This window comes from Watersipora subatra, chromosome 2 (assembly GCF_963576615.1).
Source record: "Watersipora subatra chromosome 2, tzWatSuba1.1, whole genome shotgun sequence".
NCBI classification, from domain to species: Eukaryota; Metazoa; Bryozoa; class Gymnolaemata; order Cheilostomatida; family Watersiporidae; genus Watersipora; species Watersipora subatra.
Window position 1 is genome coordinate 75,115,729 of NC_088709.1, and position 21,926 is coordinate 75,137,654.

Sequence of the window (21,926 nt, forward strand, 5' to 3'; positions counted from 1 at the left end):
ATCTGGTTGGCATGTTGGAAAACTGCTTAAAAAGTTCTGTTGTGAGCCATGTAGACTCTCCCTAATTCAGTCTAAGGAAGTTAGCAAATATGATGGTATTCATGGTCTGTTAAGAGATAAGAACAACGGTGGCTTGATTTCTCCTTCTGATGCTGTCGTAAGAACTGTCCTATGCACCGAAAAGTATCTGACGGCGGCTACATCAGCAAATCAATGTTTGAAATATCCCAAGATTCTGAAGTGTGTAAAAGAAGATATTGCACCCTATGATATATTTGACTTGAAGCAACATTGTACTGACACTTGTGTAGGAATTGATCATCATCACTTCTCACTACAAGCTTTAGTGGTTGAAACATACTTTGATTTAAGGCAGCACCACTTTGCCAACTTAAGAAACCTAGATTTACGTAAAGTGAACATCAGACATAATGCTACAAAAACTTATTATTTAGAGGACAGCGAACTGTTATTTCGCCGTGACATAAATTCTCTATAGCCGGTTTAAGTTAGTATCTATTTTTAAGACTTCTCTTTATATATGCATACAAATTGTACAGTTTGCAGGCATAGAGTAGTTCAATTTATTACATAATTTATATATACTAAACTGCTACTAGACATTATATTAGGATCATCAGAGCATCTGGCTCATTAATTTTTTATGCTTAAATCATTTATTTTCTGATTCACAAACAAATTTGATGGTCAAGTATAATGTAATTAAGATTTATAGTTTGCTTTATATATTCATACAATTTGTACATTTCAGAGGCATTTAGTCATTAGTTTAATTTATTACCTATATACTTTTTATATATGATGCTGTTAGACATTGTATTAGCATCCGAGCATCTGGCTCATTTTCTATGCATAGATCATTTGTTTGCTAAATCACAAATAAATCTTGTGATCAAGCAGACTGAAGTTAAAATTTATAGTTTGCTTTTGGTCTATTTCAACGAATAACACATATAAATATAACATAAATCAAGATATATTGAGTGTTGAGACTTACTGGCGCAATAGTGTTGTATTATGGGATTTGTTAGGCTCAGGCTATATTGGTGTCTGAGCTCAAGGCAGTACAGGTGGTCTTAGTAATTACGGTGAGTGCATAAAGCTGGATAAAGCTAGTGGGTAAAGCTAGTAGATAAGCTAGTGTAAGGCAGTATAGGGGAGGATATGAGGAAGTGTAACGAAAGACAGAAGCTCTTCTTCATCTTCACATCAGTACATGTAAGTACATTGATTTATACAACAAATAGCTAAAGCTAATCTAGGCTCGAGGTCAATCCAACCACTTCGAACAAAGCAATGTAGGTTGCAAGATTTTAGTCAAATGTATACAACAGTTTTGGCCAGTTTTCTGCTTTTGGTGATGTAAACAACTATTGCGATCTCTTATTAGATAGTCATTAAGTTTTAAAGCTAAAGTTCATTGGGCTGGTAAGGCGAGCAATGCCAATGATACCCTTAAATCCAGTAAAAACATCTGTTGATAAGAAATGCAAATTATATAGAAACTATAGAGCCCATATAGAGTTGTCTGCCTATTGTTGAAACCATGCCAATAGCCATCTACAACAAAAACTTGTAGCCTATGAATCTGTAGATCTTTAGCTAGCTTGACTTTGATATATAGGTTGAATGAATATGTGTATTTTTATCTTGACTTTGATATATAAGTTGATAAAGATTGGGGATGGATAAAAGCACCCACAAGCTCATTGAGATTAAATTTACAATTTTGCTGGGTTACTATAAAGGGAGGGCGTAAATTTGTAGCCTAACTCCAAATGGCGCTCAAATTGTTACGCTAATAAATGACCTTGGCCATTTTAAGAGTAGTACGTATAATTCAGTGATGAAGCAAGCGTTGCTCAGTCTAAAGACTGAACTTTTCGGAGTTGCTCATTGCGGACTATGTACACGTATGTATAGACAAGTTTGCGCGGTCTGCCTTGTGGGACGTCAGCCGTAAGGCACGCAGACTCCTCACTTCATTCCGCCGTATTGCAGGCTAAACTTGTTCTAAAACCGGAAATATCAATTTCCAGCGCAATTTAAATCCTAGAAATTACTCAGTTTAACTTGCCAGTTGATATTTTTAAGAAAACACTTACGTGTAATCATTGGAATTAATAATTTTAATAATAGCGAGTATCTTTAACTTCAGGTACTACAACCGGCCCTATTTAGAATGACTGTACCGTTTCCTACTTGGTCAATATCAGCGCCATACTTAACTCTGATAAAAAGGGCGTTGTTCAGACTTTCGCCGGTTTTGTAAGACGAACGGTAGCCTTTAAGCGTTAAACTGACAAATAGGGTATCACGTACATATTTTAATATTACAATATTGCCTATTAGGTTGGGTAATGTATGACGAGTTTCTAAAATAATTTATGGTTTGACGGAATAGCAAATAAATTTAGTGTAGGCATAACCTTGTTATGGTTGGATGTAGAGAAATTATGTCATGCATAACTAATCCGAATCTACTCACGACATCACTGTAAATTTACTTTGTGATTTCATTCCATTTTAACTATGTTTGGTTTGTGTACTTTTGCTTTGTCATGTGGGAACTAATTTGGTTATTACTGGTCCAGGTACATGTGGAGGTGTTAAGCTGTTGTAAGCAATACTGATATATACCAGTGAAAAGTGCATTTTTATTCTTTAAGTCTACCAATTAAAGTACATGAGTAACAAAATTCTAAACAATAATGTTAATGACAAAAGGTTAAAATAGCTAATAAAAGTTACACCCTTACTCAAACGGTCGTCCATGTTTGCTTGCTCGGTTCATACGGATGCAAGTTTTGACAGTCAGATGAAAGTCATGGCAGTTCTTAAATATATAGGCTCGGTCGTTGAGATAGGGAGGTAGAAGAGGATCAGCTGATGATGGAGAAGACGTCTCCATAGGTGTGGAAGGGGTAGAGGCTCCAGAGGCAAAGAGGAAAGAGAGGGAGGCTCCAGAGGCGGAGGCAAAAGAGGAGGCTCCAGAGGCGGAGAGAAAAAAGAAGGAAGTTCCAGAGGCAGAGAGAAAAGAGGGAGGCTCCAGAGGCTGCAGATGACCGCTCCTCAGCAGGCAGAGGACCGCTCCTCAGCAGGCAGAGGACCACTCCTTAGCAGGCAGAGGACCGCTACTCAGCAGGCAGATGGAGCCTCAGCAAATCTTTAAAAAGGAGAGATAGATTGATTGCCAGATAGAGGCTGAGTCATTCAAGCTGTTCTTTTTTGTAGATGTCTCTGTTAGCCTATGAGGAGGTGTTTGTGAGTCAGGTTCTGCTTTTTATGTTGCAGAGGGTTAGCAATCATGCGAACTTGGTCTTAAATAGCCTATGTCATGAGAGTATAATGATTGGAAAGGATGACTAACTCCAGTTGTCTTGGTCGTGTCCGGTACAGGTAATTGATGTCATTGTCCTCATGAGCTACTTCCACACGAGGTTTCTAAGCTGCTTGTAAAGGAGTATATGATGACTGTCTTTATTGCTGGTCCTCTGTATTAGGTTTCACGTTCATTGTAATATTGCGTATGTCTTTGGCGTTCAGGCGTTTCTCCATTACGCTATCTGCTTTTCCTAAAACTTCTATACAACAACCTGTCACCATTGGCTAAAGAAAACATGATAGTTTATAAAGTACATGGATTGTGGCTTGTTCCATGCCTATTTTATTTTTAATTTGGTTTTAACTTGCCTTGCATAGTCTTGATCTCATTTGTTAAAGGTTAACTTTTGTTAAATGTTATGGAGGCAGCATCTTAAACCATAACTGTCACGTACAACTTGTATTGTTTTTACAAGGTAAATCAGACATGCTGATTCCGATTTTGTACTCAAAATAAAGATTGGTCTACTAACTTTCAGAGTAATGAAGGCTTTTTTACAGCGTTTTAGTATCGGTACCGAAAACAACACGATCGGCACTACAAGCTCCGCCCATAAATACGTGACGTAACCTAGCTTTTTAAGAACGAAAGTTAAGGCGGGATGCTTAGACCGATTTAGAATAATAGAGATGGGTGTTTTAAAATCCATTGCTATCTAAATTCAGCTTTAAAAATAATTTCAGTTTTTTCTGAAAGGTAAATAAGCTATTATACATTGCATATTTAAAAATGAGCTCAAAAAAGCGCGATAACAACGCTAGCTTGTGATAAAACTGCGCTTTTTGGGTTCATTTTTCTCGTCGTCCAGCCTATTTAAACATCATGTAACAAGCTACGAGCAATTTTAAATAGTTTATATACCTTTCATAAAAGACTGAAATTATTTTACAGGCTGGATTTAGATAATAATGGGTTTTAAGACACCCATCTCTATTATTCTAAATCGGACTAATCATCTCTAACTTGCGTTCCTGAAAAAGCTCGGTTTCGTCTCTTATTTATGGGCGGAGCTTGTAATGCCGATTGTGTTGTTTTCGAGACGGATACTGAAACGCTTTAAAAAAGCCTTGATGACTTTAAAGGTTAGTGGACCAATCTTTGTTTTGAGTACAAAATCGAAATCAGCGTGTCTGATTTACCTAGTAAATACAATAAAAGTTGTACGTGACAGTTATGGTTTAAAGCATGTGCTTCGTGTATTATTTTAAAAGGGAAGAATGCCCGACGTTGCGCAAGTAATACAAAAGGTTTTCGCACGGAAAATTTTATTTTTACCCAGCATATACAGCATTTATCATTCTACCGTTCTAAATGAAGGCGTTTGTTTATTTCTGTGTGTCCAGCCAATGCATAATATTTTAAATCTAATGCGTAAATACGTTTCGAGTTTCTATTAGTCGACTGTGGCGGTTTTCTGATCCTTTGGTTCATACATCTTTTTGATTGATTTTTCGGATGATCCTTTCGTGGGCTGATTGAATATGCTGAGTACATTTTTTGTTGTTCAGATTCGCCTTCCTTTTTAGTATCCAATTTTGCTGATATTTTTATACATGTAATGATATATTCAATTTTTCTATTCATATAGGTAGTGTATATCATAATGGATATTTTATAAGGGATACCTTATAATTTTTTAATTTTATTTTATTTTTTATTTTTTGCATTTTATGATTATGCAACTTTTCTACCAGCCTACATCCTACATTGCAAACTTGAAAATTGGTCGCAGAATTGTAGATATTTTTACACCGATGCTCTCAGTTCATGACAGCTAAAAATACACGGCCATTAAAAATCAATTCAATTTTATGGTAACTTACACTTTATTACAAGCATACTTTATGTGTAGAAAAACGTTGAAGCATTTTTTATAGAAATTTGAAGCATTTAGTTTATACTTGAACACTTTGCAAAAATTGAGATTGAATGTTCTTGTCAAACCGTCTTGAGAATTTGTGAAGAAACATTGCTATGAATGACAAATATCATCATACTATCTTTAAGATGGCTTTGGAGTGGTGACTGGTTGATTTTTGTTGAACAACGAAAATAAAGCAACAAATAAAGCGTTTTCTAAAGCAACTGTATAGTCTAGAATGAGGCTCGACAATTATCAGTGAGCATGATACAGGTTACAAGAGGAAAAATAGTTGCAAGGTCTATGCATTGTCAGAATCTCATTAACTGGTAGATAATTTTATTTTAATCAGTAAAAGTCTTTCCTCGAAAAATTCATAATCATTCACATGCTTCAGCACAAGTCAATGATGAATGTGAAATATTGTAATTACAGTTCTACAGCTGATCATCTACTTGGCATATTAAACATGAACTGGATGATACTAATACCGCCTTATCACCATTTTATTTTGTTCAACAATTCTGTTGATCCTAGCAGGTGTAGCTTAATGTTATTAAAAAACAACAAATGTACTACAAAAATGGTTATAAATACAGTGGTATTATTGCATTGCTTTTAATGCATTATTGCGATTGCACCTAATCTTTCAGAAAAATGTTGTTAGCAAACTTGGACCTATTGGTTTTGTTGTTTACCACAACATAAAGTTCTGTATTGCTATTACCCTAGCAGGTTTATATTGTTATTAAAAAGCAGCAAATCTGTTACAAAAGTTGTTATTAGTACATTGTTGCAATTGCATTGTTTTCAATGCATCGGTATTAGTGCACTGTTATAGTAACTGGTCCTGAATAACCACGAAAATTTTACTTCATGCATAAAACCTCTACCTAAAAGTTAATATTAAGTAGTTTTGTAATCCGGTCTTGTTGCTTAAAACCATTTAATTCTGACTGTTGTTTAGGACTTTTCAATGTAAACAATGTAATATACCCATTTTAATCATGGAGTTTTTGCTGTCACATCTTAGCTGCTAGACATTTTAGCTAAAAATTAGTCTGCTTCATTATCAATGATTCGCTAAAGACCACCCACATTGGTTTTTAGCGATGAGGTTAGTGATTGCTGTGTAAATAAAACACTAGCAGAGATGAATGTGCACTTAGCAAAATATCCTAGATCTCTTCCAATCGCTCCATTAAAGGTTAACTGAAAGTATTCTTAAATTACATCTATTTATAACAGTATAATCATGATCGTTGGCTTTTGCAACAGCTATGTTTAGAAAAAAAATAGAACTAACACTTTTGGAGTCAAAAACATTTGCAGTGCGAGGTCTAAGTGGTGACATAAAGAGGTCATTTTGTCGGCACAACATAAATGTAGGCCTATAAATTACTACGTCTATGCAGATAATTAGCCACTGGACATGTAGTAGATGTAAATGCTAAAGCGATGCAAAAACGCGTGTTGGCTGCCATTTTTACCGTTCTATTTGCCATGTTACATCGGTATAGTTACGCGACGTTGCAGATAATTATTACCCGAGGTTGAAGCAGCTTCCCCAAATACTAAAAAGATTTGCGCCATATTTATATTATGCTCTATATTAGTTTTTAAACAAGGGTTATAGAATTACACCAATTGACCTCTAGGTATCTTTTGGAGACTAGCAAGAAGTTCTTCCTTTACACGCCTTTACACGAATTGGAAATATGAAAACTCGTCTATAAGGATTTGCTATTCTCGGAGATCACATGTTTATAACATAATCGTGCATGCTCTGTTTTTATAAACAAGGAAATTGAAAGGACGATTTTTAGATTATCTAGCTCAAAACACGAGTGATTTCTATACAATTATGCAGCATTGCAGATGTTGCCAGTGGATATTTTGCAAAGATCGCAAGTCTTTATTTTCATGACTTGAAAATGTTCTATGACTTTGTCGAACTTGGTCAAAATTGCACAAAAATATTCAAACAGCGATCTATAATGTTATCTGCTAGTTTTAACGCAATAATATTTTGTGGTGTCTGTTAACTTTCAGCCTACGTGAGGTTGTTGCAAAACTGAAAATGGCCATAACTTGTAGTTTTGTTAGGGTGTTTTGAGCTCATATCTCTAACATACAAACAGTGATAAGTCGCTCTATCTATCAAGAAATGCAGGCTAATGATGCCTAAACTAGGATAATAAAAAGCCATGTTTTCTTTATTATAGAATGGTTGGTGCGTGACAACTCTTAAAGTTGCACTCACTTCTGAAACAAAAGGATAACTAGTGACACGGAAAAGTGAACAATAATCTCCTTCAGATCTACTTGCTTAGTACTCTGTTTTTCTATGTAGCAACCTATCAGAGAATTCAGACCACAGCATGAAAGATATCGCTGTAAAAAAGGAAAGCTTTTATGCCTGCTTCAACTCTCTTAGCAGGTATGTACTTTGTTATGTATTATAAACAGTGATCATTTTATGCTCATGAAGAATAAATTGTAGATCAGGTAAAGTTTCAAATCCGTGTAAAGGCTCTCCGTGTAAACTCTAGTAATAAGGTCAGCCTTACAATGAATGCTTTGTGAATCGCAATGAGGGTGTCATACCTACACGTTTGTGAAATCTTTGTCCTTAGTGTGTATAGAAATCAATTTCATTATGATGCTTGTGTATATTAAACACTAGCGGAGTGCCCAGCATTGCCCGAATAATAAAAATGTTTGTGCACAGAACAGTTTATAAAAGTTTAGATAGAGTTTATTTACCCAATGAGTTTGAGTAACTTAAGCTAGTCTAAATCTTTACTATAATAAGAGCCGTTATAAAGGTATAAACACACTAGGCGATTTTATCGCGAGCGTCATGAGGAAGGCGGAGATATCGCTGGCGTGTGCATAAACACACTTGAGCGATTCACTAGCAAGCGATATAATTTGCACGCCCACAAACTGCCAATAAAATTTCGTATCATTAGTTTCTTCGGAGTAGTTAATAAATCTAGGTTAGTCAATATGGCGCCGTCTAGGCGACAACGTAAACAACTTACGCATTTGTTATTAAACCTATCTCACTTTCACGGATTGTAAACTGCCTACACTACAAGAAAACATAAGAAAAAACGATTATGGTATTTTTAACTGTAATATTTTTTACTATTTTTATACATATTTTATTTTGTAGTGGTTTTTTTAAAATATTTACCGTTCTCAAGATGGTCAACCTGCGATACGATTGACTCCAAATGTTGGTTTTCAAATCGGATTTTCGGAATTTTTTGTTATGGTGTACAGGACTTGGAGTGCTATTATTAAATTTATGAACAATCCAGTGTTTGTTCTGAAGATGTTTCAATTGTAACAAAATAGCAAGTTGTCGCTGCTGTACGTTGGTGAACAGCGATAAGAAACAATTACCCGCCATAAAATTGCATTCTAGTAAAAGCCAACCAATCGAAATGCATCTCGCTAGCGATAAAGTTGTGTAGAGAAAGTCTAACATTATCGCTCTGCATGAGCACGCTGAGTGAATTCCAGCGCAGATTAGCGCTACGCAGCGCTATATCGCTCTAAATATCGCCTAGTGTGTTTATACCTTTAGACATTTAGCCAGCGTTTAGGAAAAAGATAGCATCACGAGCTCTCTTGCAATCATTATCTCCGAGTGTGCTCGCTGAAGTGGGAAATGGTGATATCCAAAAAGTGACGCCATTAAAGATTGGCAGGTACATAAGTATAATGAGTAGGTTCATTGTAAAGGCCAGTTGAACACGTAGTCTAATAGGTAGAATGCCGGGCTGAAGACCTGGAAGATGAGAGTTCAAGCCAAGTGTGAAGTGGATTTTTCGTTTCTAAAACTTCATTGCTATAACTGAACCCACGGCAGGCAGACCAACAGAAAAAAACTGGGATATATATATATATTCTTTGTTCATGATGTTATACTTAAAACTAAATGTTATTGAGAAAAACTATTTTGTTTTAGAGTCAAGCACTAATCAAAAATAACAAACCAGCAAAAAAACACACATTTTTCGCATTAATTCGTTTGCTTCAGCCATAGCCTGTCTTGACAAACTTTTGTTTTTGTGGAGTTGTTCCCCCGTCGAGCGGGCGAGCAACACAAGTTTCAAGTTCTACTGAAGTTCACCGCAGAGTCTGGTCACTGGTAAAACGTTTTAATCTTATTTTTTTCTACATAAGTTTTTGCGTGAAATCCGTTATGATGAATAATGGAGCGACCGCCATAACATCGCAGCTAAGCCGCATAGACGGAAAAGAACAACTCCCTTTCAGTGCAGCTGATGCATAAGGTGCAGTACGTCTTGTGACAAGCTGTTGTGTTGCTCACCCGCTCGACGGGAGAATAACTCCGCAAAAATGACAGTTTGTCAAGACAGGCTACTTCAGCCTTTGCGACAGACAGAATCAGTTGTTTTCTAGCAATTGGTAAGTTGTTTTGCCGTAGAGATGCTGGAGCATGTGAAGTGATAACAGTGAGATCTACAGACATCCAAGTAGAAAGTGTTTATAGCTCACAAGTTCTGCATCTACCTTCTGATGTCATACAGAGTTGTCTTCTTTTTTCTTCACCTACAATTGTTGAGGTATAGTGGTACTGGTGTACTATTTTCATTGCAGACTTTCAACCCCAGAATATTTGTTTTTTTTCGTCACTACTTCTTTTCTAGTTTCTGTTGTTCTCTTCACTTCCTGAAAAATATTTAACAAAATTAAATATTTCATTTTAAATATTTAATTTTGTTAATAGTTTTTAATTTAATTAATTTTCAAGTAATGTTTTTAATAAAAAATTAATTAATTTTAAATTACTGTAAAACCACCAATTGAACGCCATGGCGCTCTATTTTTTAACCCTTCCTCTGTTAAAGTGGCGGTCAAATAGAGGTGGCTATCAAAAAAGGCTGGGCGTTGTGTATTTTTCAACTGGCTCAGAACTCGGAGAAGATAAATTTAGCCCTTTCACGGTCGAAGCTGGTGTCATCTACCGTATATTTGGCACTCACTTTCTGGTAAAGCGCCATTTACCCTTTTGAACGAATTAAATCTGCTAACTTACCTACAACTTGTCAGATATCTGTTAATAAATATGCATTGAGAATCTATCTATATTGGTTGATATCTATTGCTTGCAATTAACCTGCGATGATATAGCATATTTCCTGTTTTGCAATTTGTTGGAGCTTTTAATTTTTATTTCATTCTAAATTTGAAGACAAGTTTTTTATTCTATATCTATATTTAACAATGTTGCATGAAAGTTCATTGCACTCATTGATATGTTTGCTACAGTTTGCGGCCAAAACTAGTTTTTTTCTAGTCCTGCTCAATAGAAAAGGACTTACGAGCATCGATCTATTGTAAGATTAGTTTACTGCAATGATGCTATTAGACAATATGCTATAAATATTTTAATGAATTTTAGCATTTTATCACTCATCAGTTTCTGTCTTTGTTTTCACTATAACTTTTAGCGTGTCTGCACTTTACCTTTTTCAACCTAGTTCAACAAAAAAGGCTGAGCGATTCCGTTCTCGAAAGCGGCCTCTCGCGCGCTTGACCATTTAATGGCCATCGAAAAGAAAAATTAAATTTTATTTGCAATACATACATACCATTGAAGTAATGTGACTTTAGCTGGTACTTGTAGCGAGTAGAGCAGAGAGGAGGCAAAATTCTATCAATGCTAATTATGTTACACTTGAAAATAATTTTAATACATAATGAAATGGAAATTTGTAGCAGTCTAAAATAAGTTGTCTATTCCTGAAGAAGGGATTGCGACTTTACGTTTTCTACTGGTGTTAAAAGCAAAAGTTTACTACTTTTGGGACCTTGAAAGCAAAAATGGCCAGTAAAACACAGCTTTTCTGCTCGTGCTCAAAGAAAACAAGCTAACTTGGTGCAAGGTAGAATATAGCCTACTTGATCACTTATTGAGGATGATGCTTGCTGGTGCACTGTAAATACTGGTGCAGACAATTGCTAGCTAGCTAACGCTTGTAAAAGGATCCAGAGAAGGTTGTAGCTTGTCTTGTATGAAATGTGCACAAGAATCAATGTAGCCATACATACAGAATTTTGTACGTATTTATACCGTAGAGAGCAGGGCTTTAGCAAATTCTAGAAGGTAATGTGGATGCATCAACTACTATCTTGAGTAGCTAGTTACATGTGAGTTACATACATCCAATGATTTGTATTTATGTAGAAGAAACATGATGTCTTCACAAGCATGATTAAACATGAAATACAATAAAAACATAAATTGAAAGTAAATTAAACATGAACTAGAATACAATATAAAATGAAATAAAGAAAACACGGCACACAAAGAGGACAACTAATGATATACATTACACATGCATTGTACAGTATTGTTTTATCTACCAGTCCACAGTAAATTAAACACTTGAAATAAAAATTCTTGAAAGAACTCAATCTAATAGCACCTCTTCAGGTGCGCTTTCATGGCCAGCTTTTTTGTTAGATTCACTGCTATCACGTACTTTTCAACACTTCTTTAAAAAAAGTCTATCCAATGAAGTCTGTTTCAGACAACTCCTCAAAATTCCTCTAAATTAGCTCACGCACCTACCATTAGCATTGCCCATAACTTTTTCTGGATGTTTATTTTCAATGAATCTGGTTTTCATACCAACTTATAGCTTCCCGATTTCTGCTGATGTAGGGTTTCTGACATTTCTATTTCCTCGCCTATCTCTAAATTGTTGCTCCTCTTGAATGCTGATCCCGTGCATACCCTCCAACTCCTTCAAGTCATCTGTCGTGAGCTCTTCCCTGTGCTTGCTTTAATGGATTTCTTGTTTTAATAATAATTGCAGTTGTTTTATGGTTGGTTGTGACCATATTCCTTGCCAATATTAACAATGCGAGCGCCTTTTTCGTATTTATTTATAATCTCCACCTTTTCGTCATAGAAATCACTTTTTTCCTTCATCCTGTAACGTTTGTATCGGTCTCAGATTTCATAGCTAATGAATTAAATAAAGATACTTGCGATTATATGCGTATGCTGAATATAAGTTTACAGTAAATATGGGCTAAAAATGAATATTTGCTCTTGCTTATGTACTTTTCACAAAGTTTTCCATGTTGAATGCTAATCTGAGAGAAATCGGTCATTGTGTCTCTTCCAAACGCTGTGAAAATGTTTTCGCCAACCGCATTTCGGCGTCTTTGTTTTTTCGACGTACGTAATAAGCACGCCGACTACCAAATTTGGACTCATGCGAAATGTTTTTAACTCTTCTTGAGTTAAAAACCTCAGTGTTAAACACAGTGAGGTGAAAACCTCACTGTGTTTAACTTCGTAAGGTGCAAAATCGTATATCAGAATAATCGTATCCTGAGGGTGCACTGAAGATGCACTGCTACTTACAGTGCATCTTCAGTGCATTAGAATTTGTTTCTCTTCTAACCAACATGTTTATAGTTATGCAGTGCACATCTGCATTTAGAGGAGTGTATAAATATGTTACCTTGATCAAACATATATTTATTACTTCATGATCGTTGTTCACTTGAATTTGGAAAGTGTTAAGTCCATCTAGAGAATTTCAAGTACACAGTTACTATTAACTCCATTATGAGAATGGTTGTAAATGGCAGTATGATTTTACCAGACAAAAAGCATCGAGTTATCAGATGATGGTTCCGAATATATGGGATCTCCCCTCAAGCTTGAGTCCTGCGTTGATTACGCCCATGTTGATCAACAGATCAGAGAATCCCATGATAAGATACGAGTGAGGCAAAAGGACAGGAAGCAGTTTGCGCCTCTTCCGTTAAAAATAGCGAGGTGAGTGGTTTATCTGGAATGATGGGCTGTGCTACCTGGGCAACTGCTACCCGGCGTTGCCCGGGTACTATAAGTCTTTGGACAGAAAATTGATTTGTGTTTAACAAACATATAACAACATTTGCCATTATAACTTTAAAACTACATATCATGAGGAAAGTGTTTTGTGTAATTGAAATAAATTAAGAGATAAAATAAAAACAACTGTAAAGGTTTTCAAACTTTGTCAAATGACTTTTAAACTTCATATCATGAGGAAAAGGTTTCGTGCGGGTCAAATAAATTAAAACTAATGAAACGACAATAGAAAGGTTTACGACGGTTTGCTACGATTGCAATAAAAGATGATTCGGTAATGAGACAATTAATACGAACTGAGGAAACAAAATAAAAATCCTGAATAGGTGGAATTAATAATAACATTTCTTGCATAGAAGTGTGTGTATAAAAATGTTACCGTTTCACCAGAAGCTATCCATCAAAACTTTGAATATGATGATACGGAGACAATATAATTGTCCGGGCGAGAAGAATTGGCCTTGGCCCCAGGTATAGTAATCGAACCTTAGGAAAAATATTTCTGAACAGGGGCATCATAACGTGTGGCCGCATCAATAAAATAATCAGCGTGCGCTATAACTATAGCTGGAATGACAGATACACACACATTGGGAAATTTCAATAATTTGCAATACCCTAGGACACTTATATATTCGCGGCATCTAACTTTCGCGTTTTCGCGGTGTCATCCTCTCGCGAAAATTAAATGAGCGAAACTGAACTATCAAAACGAACGCGCGAAAACGCGAAGTTAAATAGCTTTGTTCATTGATATCCACAATAAAATCGTCATATTAGAAATGCAGGCAATTTTCGTCTGTGGTTGGGATAAATGGGAAATTTCTGGTAAACTCATTATAACTAATACACCGACTGAGCAGCATGGCAAAGCAAATAAGATTATATCAGTTTAGTCACCGAATTTGTAACTGATGAGGATGAAAGTTTGGAAGGTGAAGCCATAAAACTGCAGAATAATTATTGTAGTGATGAATTTTATTACCAACCAAAAACAATATCAACCCTCATCAGGTCCAACCACATTATCTCTTCCACTGCCAACCATGTACAAATTTTCCACCGGCCTAGTGCCAGCCATTTTACCGAAATTGCCGATATTGCTTCATGATATGTATACAGTATTTTTTCAAGTTCTACTTTAATTATCTGTATAATCACGAAAATCAATATTGGCTATTATGTCATCGACAACTAATTACCTGTTTTATGACTCGCGCGGGGTAGTTAATAAAATCACAGAAAAATGTTCGTTTTTAGATTAGAAATTCTCAAACAAAAGTTTAAAATTGCTTTGTTGTTTTAGGCTGATTTTATAGAGAAATCTTCAGACAACACAGTCAATTTCATAAAACACTTAAAGACCGTGGGTTATGTGGTCAACAAATAATAAAATCAGGTTACCAGACAATTGCTGAGAAAGTCCAAAAATGCGTTTATGGCAGTGGCCCCTAGAAAACGCATAAATGCGTTTATGGCAGCGTAAGGGTTATACAGTTTTGGTTGTGAAGTTGGTTGCTACCTATCTATTTTCTTCTTCTTGGGATTCGAGTGTGAAATTCACGGCGGTAGGGACCTAGACGTCATTGATAGTCTAAGAAACAAATGGCAGCAAGTGATCAAATTGAATTGCCGATCTCACCCACACATTTCAACCTGTGGTTTACAAATACGAACTAGTCCCAAATGGAATTTTTTTCTTATTAGCTAACTGGACCTGAGGAATGTAATCTGTTTTTTCCACTGCATTTATTTTCACATCACTATATTTTCGCACTCATCAGAGCCGCGAAATTAAGTTGCAGCGAAATTTTACTCTGTGTGCTACTCACGAAACTAAATACTAGCGAAATATAAGTGTCCTAGGGTAATCGAATTAGACAGCAATTTTTTCCTCAATAAACTTTTATCTTTTCATATTAACCCTTTCACTGCCGTAGATGCATTTATGCGTTTTCTATGATCAACTGCCGTAGATGCATTTTTGTGATTTTTTCAGCAATTGCGTAGTAACTTAATTTTGTTATTCGTTGACAACATAACCAAAGATCTTTAGGACTTTTATGGTATTGACAGTGTTGTCCGAAGATTTCTCTATAAAATTAGCCTAAAATAACGAAGCAATTTTAAATCTTTGTTTGGGAATTTCCAACCCAAAAACGAACATTTTTTCTTTCTGACGTTCGAACTATTTAGTATTATTGTGGCTTTCGTAAGTAATTTCCGAGTTAGAAAATAGAAACTTACTTGTGTTAATTACATTATAGCCTATTCATATTCAGAGTTTAGTGATTATACAGATAATTTAAGTAGCAGCACTGACTCTGATAGTGGTGAAAGTAATAGTTTTGTAAGAGTAAGGAACATTGTTAGAGGATCGTTTTAGCTTTGTAGCGATCGTAACTTCTCATAGCTTTATCAATGCACAAAGTACCCTACAGGATTAATTTATTCGCGGAGTTATATTTCGCGAAAATTGTCTTTTCATGCATATTCGCGGATGAATTTATTCGCGGCTGAAAACTGCCGCTTTCTAGGAAAAGTTAACTCTATTGCGGCTAATAATAGTTATTACTACGCATGCGCACACCGCGTGTTCCGGTTTATATTTAGTTTACAACTGCGAGGCGATCATGCTATTCTACGGTAAACAATTTTTGCTGCGTCCAGAGGTTTTCACGAATATTCATCGCTTTGGAGGCCTTTAATAAGCCAACAACTTGTGGTGAGTAATGAGTTTTTACATTTACTAAATTAGTTGAATTTTACTTTGGTTCTTCGGTAAAACGCAATACTACCGTATTTTTTCCATCCCTACTGCTTCATTATTTGTTTTAGTGTGAGAGAAAGATTTTTCGTCATACACCGAAGAACAATGATTGCAAGGGTGGTAGATGTCATTCTTACAAGAACACCAATCATTCAGGGAGGTCTGGAAATTCAGGTTGAAGTGACCGCAGCTACTTACGAGAAGAATATATCTGTTTTTAAAAAAGGAACAAAAACGCCTTTACGAGCACAAATCTTTGGCCAACCGGCAGAACTTTGCAATAGTAAGCCACGAGGAGAGTTCTGATAATAACTTCCTTACCAGCCATGTAGTAGCGAGAGAATCGCCTTCAACACCTACCCAAGACAGTGACAGATCTGCTATTAGTAAAATAACTAGTCAAAAAGCACCATTACACGCTAGTATTCACATATCAAGAGTACTAGTTTAATTTTATTGCTAGACAACCGCCATATGGACTAAACTGTTTATATTTACTCCATTCATCATTTGTAAAATTTTACTTGTATTTAAAATATTTTATTTGTACACTCAAGTTTGTAATAAATTATAATATATCTATACATGAAATAAAATATATAATTTAATCATGTTTGCTACAGCGATATCAAGGAGTTGTCGATGAAGCAACTTGACTTCTAGGTTGACTGGTTGCCTTCCTGCCAAAATTCCTGCCTTGATGAATATTACTACTTGTCTCTAGTTTTCGTAATCGGAGTAGGTTGTTTCATTCTCAATCTGCAGTGAACACAAAAAAGAAAAAATATTAACGAGTGTTGAGGAAGTACAAAAACAATAGCTGAAGTATTTGATGAAAGCGATCAGTTTTTAAACAAAAGAATTAACTAATGCAGTTGATTATGGAAAAACGTATCTGCACTGCAAATCAAATACATACCATAATGTCCAGATCAGAATCATGATCGTCCTTGACTTCGGTATTAGAGATTGATGAAGTTGATTCTAATGTAGAGAGACTAGGAGAGCTTTTTTGCTATGCTGAAGCCATGCCGAATAACTTGTAAAAACTTTGAATAATTTTGTAAAGTTTGACGCTATGGCAATAAAGCTCGAAGCCTGACGATGATTTTAAAGAAGTTTTGGAACTCGGCTACGTTTAGTATTTCTGCCTCGCGGCTATTTTCGCGATGACGCCATTCTGCATATTTTGTGACAACCTCGAATAATTTAGTAAATAAATGTGGTACATTGCCAATGGTGTTAGCTCAAAGCTCAGGCAATGATTTTAAAAATGTTTTGGAACTCAATTACGTTTAGTATTTACATTAAAAACTAGGCTAGCGACTAGTTTTCAATTTGATGCAAGAGTTATTCTCTCTTGTGATTAAAAATAGAACTAATTATTCACTGAATTTAATAATTCGCGGGATTGACTGCTCGCGAAATCGCGAATTTTTATGGCCAACGAATATTTTCATCCTGTAGGGTATAGATACATTGAATTTTTTGCATAGCAGTGTTGGTTAACCATTTCGTGGGCGAATTTTCAGGACTATATCAGACCCCCTGAGAGAATTAATTTTCCGGGAAATCAATTTCTTTTAAAAGGTTTATACACTCTTTTGTGTGTTATTGTGTGCATATATCTATGTATAAACATGCATATGTGTACATGTATATGTCCAGATGTATATACAGTCAAACATGGATAACTCGAACTTCCAGGGACCGAGCAAAAGTGTTCGAATTATCAAAGCGTTCAAGTTATCAGAGCACTGTCACAGGTCCATATATTTACTTATTTATTAGTAGATACATGTACATATACAAACTATAATATAAATCAAAAGCACAAATGGCTTGTTTCAAATTAAATGCTTCTAATGTAAAGTTTAAAACGTTTTCATGAAAAAGTATAGAGATTTTTCTATCACTTGAGATTGGTTTGTTGTTTGAGGTGATGTTATTGCCAGGACGTTTTTCAGATTGACATTGGCAAAACTTGATCGTTGTTGAAATGCTCAAAAGAAAAGACATTTTTTTCTTTTGGGGTTTTACCCACGATCAATTTTGCCGTTTTTTCTTGAAGTTTATGCAGATTACCTTACTTTACCTGGGATTCGTTAAGAGCAACACTCCGAGGCAGTTCAATTAGAAGTTTTACGAGGTTTTACGGTACATTCTATATTACTCACGCTTTTTTAATAGATACTTATTGAATTTACACACGTATTCTGTGTTTAGGTCAAACGGTGAATAGTTTTTTGTAGCTCAGACAACGTATATGTTTAATTACACCAAATTTAAGACGTTTTAAACATTCAACATTCCGACGTTGATTCAACACGGAATCAACGTCGGAAAACTATTCATCACGGGCTAGCCGGGTCACGCACTCAAGGATTTTTGCCACGCACATACAAAACAACATGCGATTTTTGTTTTGTATGTGCGTGGCGAAAATCCTTGCGCGCGTGACCCGGCTAGCCCGTGCTATTCATCGTATCGCAGTATAAATCAATTTTCACCAAACTTTAAGAGCAGTCGTTGACAAAAATATTTTGCCGATGGTGGTAATAACGACGCTTATGAATTACGAAAAGATGAAGTTTACCTCCATGGCTTTGAATAAAGTGATTTTCTAAAGCGATAACAACCGTTTCGGTAGCCGTTGGGCAAAAAAACAGTTCGAATTAACAGTGTTGAGTTCGAGTTATCTATAGCAATTTATCATTACGTGGGAACGGACCAAAGGAAATGTTCGAATTAACCATGTGTTCGAGCTATCCGTGGACGAGTTATCCATGTTTGACGGTATATATATATATATATTATGAATGAATAAAAATGTATAACATAAAAATATTTATATATGTTGATCTACCAAGATAAATATATATATTGTATATCTTTTTATGATACAAGTGTACACTTAAATAAGCACTATTTACATAGAGATATCCGAAAGCATTCTCCTTTACAAAGGCCTACATCACAGTCTTTGCACCATGTGCTTATTCTTGTCTTTTTGTACCAATCACACAGCATCTACTGGAGGAAATACTGGACCTGTCACTACTACAAACCGATGAATTGTACTAGATTTATTTCTTTTCATATTGGTAATATTCTTCCAGGCACTGGCATCACCCACCTCATCATCATTACTGCTACCAGCTTCTTCGTCAATATCACTTCCAGATGTAAATCATTTCAATCACAATTTGAACCTGATTCATTGTCATCTCTGGCTACTAAATTTGAAAAGTCACCGTCAGCTGTGATTCTCTTAGTAACTCCGGTACTAGTACTTACTGTGTTAAAATAATCTCGGAGAGTTCTTTTAGAAGTCGTCATGACAATAAACTAAATTAAAACTCTCGAAGCTTTCAGTAAATAATGGCTAAAGCAGAACCAAAAAGAAAAAGTTTAAAAATTGTTTAGAACAGTTTTCTAATTTTTTTCACAATTTTTATTCATTTATCACGGCTTAAAACAATCGTTTTGTACAAATAGAAAATTCACTTTAGAGGCTAACCGAAGCCACTATATGGTAGCTTGCCATCGATCAAAAATTTAAACAAAAAAGGGCATTTAGCTAACCAAAAGCCGCAATAAAAGAAATATGTTACTATGGCGACAAAAACGTCGCTCCGCCCATTTGAAAGAGTGTCGTGAAGCGACAAAAACGTTGCTTTGCCCGCGAAAGTGTTAACATGTTCGAAAAATAAAATATATAACAAAAATTTTCTAGATAAAGTTTGAAATTGAAAAAATATTGTATACATATCATGAAGCAATATCGGCAGTTTTCAGTGAAATATCTGGCAGTAGGCCGATAGCTAATTTTGTACATGGATGGCAGCGAAAGGGTCAAGAAATTGTTGCTTTACTTGCAGAGAATGCCTATCAGCGCTAAATTTGAGTGGAGCTCCTTTACAACATCCTGTCATATGTCTTTGTTGTCCGTCTAACAGCAAGAACCAGACTGTTGCTATCGGTAGTTACAACCATTCAGAATGTACTTACACCTTCGATGTATCATATAAAGGTATATATTACTTTCTTTTGACCTTTTCTAAGATAAGCGTATTAATGAGGGAATCTATCTGCTTAAACTACAGTGCAAAATAGACTGGAACCTAGACTGGGAACTACAGTGCAAAATAGACTGGAACCTTTGTTGGAACTAACATTGTTATTTGTTACTCAATGTGAATTTAGTCAATAGCCATTAATTACATATACAGTCAAACATGGATAACTCGCCCACGGATAGCTCGAACACATGGTTAATTCGAACGGTTTCTTTGGTCCGTTCCCACGTAATGATAAATTGCTATAGATAACTCAAACTCAACACTGTTAACTCGAACAGTTTTTTGCCCAACGGCTACTGAAACGGTTGTTATCGCTTTAGAAAATCACTTTATTCCAAGCCATAGAGGTAAACTCAACTTTTCGTAATTCATAAGCGTCATTATTACCACCATCGGCAAAATATTTTTGTCAATGACTTTTCTAAAACTTTGGTGAAATTTGATTTATACCAAACATCCGCTTAGCGATCACCCTTCGGAAGCAAGGTAAAGTGAGGGAATCTTTGCATAAACTTCAAGAAAAATTGGCAAAATTGATCGTGGGTAAAGCGCTCAAAAGAAAGATGTATTTTTTTTGAGCATTTCAACAACGATCAAGTTTTGCCAATGTCAATCTAAAAAACGTCCTGGCAATAACATCACCTCAAACAACAAATTAATCTCAAGGGATAGAAAAATCTCTATACTTTTTGATAAAAACGTTTTAAACTTTACATTAGGAGCATTTAATTTGAAACAAGCCATTTTTGCTTTTGATTTATATTATAGTTTGTATATGTACATGTATCTACTAATAAATAAGTAAATACCTGGACTTGTGACAGTGCTCTGATAACTTGAACGCTTTGATAATTTGAACACTTTCGCTCGGTCCCGTGAAGTTCAAGTTATCCATATTTGACTGTAATTATATTAAAACTCCATTTTAGGTCTTATACATATGTATCACTTAAAATGAGCAAATAAAAATATGTGTGGTTTGATCATATCTGTACAGAATGATATCTTTAACCATTAACAGATGTTATTTTCAGAATTTAGCCTAATAATTCAAAAATATAATTTCACATTTATATGGTCTATATATTTTAAATCAAGACAAACGGAGGATTAATACAATTTATGACTATTGACCTAATTGACAATGAGTAGCATCGTTGTAGATGAGAATTCTAGTTTTCCAACAATTATGTCCAGCTTATTTTGCCCATCACTGTAAATTGTCCAGTCTTATTACAGAGACGCAATGACTTGAATTATTCCAAAAGTTTTCACGGCACATTTGCTTGCTTCAGCTTCACTTAACGTAATACTAGTGTGACACCCTGAGCTGAAAACTGTCAACACAATGTCCACACGTATGAATGCTTTCTGCCACTCTGCGAATCAGTTTTTTTCACTTTTCGTTCATTTAGAATTAAAATTGGATGCCTGTCAAACCAAGTTTGAGAAGCTGCGAAAGGAGTTGCAAGTCCTCACAGTTCGAGCTAGTGATCATGTAGGTATTTTCTGTTGCATCACGCGTTCAGCTTGTTTGTTGAAAGGTTTTTATGTAATTGTTAGTTATTTTGTTTTTGTTGAGTTCTGTCGATGATGTACTTGTAAACCCTGATACGTATTATCTTCATTTTTATCAAACTGGCTGAGAGATTTTATGCTAGAAATGGTATGCTATCTATTTTGACTGTGGTCTAAACACAAACTGCCGCTGTAAAAACAATAACAAGGAAAGTTTTTCAAAAAGGGTCATCGCGAGCCAAAGACTGTACTGAACCTCCATGGCTGGGTGAGTCAAAGGGATTTGTAATTCGAAGTTTGTTTTAATATTCAAGAGTGTCAACTCGGATTACTTTGCATGACCTTTTGAAATTTCAACCTATAAGTAGTAT

The 21,926-nt window shown here is 35.4% G+C and overlaps 1 protein-coding gene across 2 annotated transcripts in view; it reads left to right on the forward strand.

Annotated features, from left to right (window-relative positions):
- Positions 1-2,058: 2,058 nt before the first annotated feature.
- Positions 2,059-21,926, forward strand: part of LOC137388687 (protein zwilch homolog) — a 45,995-nt gene continuing 26,127 nt past the window's right edge. The window contains exons 1-6 of one of the 2 annotated variants that reach the window (XM_068075146.1): positions 2,059-2,179; positions 7,621-7,707; positions 9,733-9,871; positions 12,932-13,107; positions 19,837-19,988; positions 21,453-21,535. In XM_068075146.1, the coding sequence (XP_067931247.1) occupies positions 7,649-7,707; positions 9,733-9,871; positions 12,932-13,107; positions 19,837-19,988; positions 21,453-21,535 (609 nt within the window). In that variant the 5' untranslated portion in view covers positions 2,059-2,179; positions 7,621-7,648. Of the gene's footprint in view, positions 2,180-3,288; positions 3,421-7,620; positions 7,708-9,732; positions 9,872-12,931; positions 13,108-19,836; positions 19,989-21,452; positions 21,536-21,926 lie in introns of those variants that run through there. The other variant, XM_068075145.1, reaches the window with a different exon arrangement.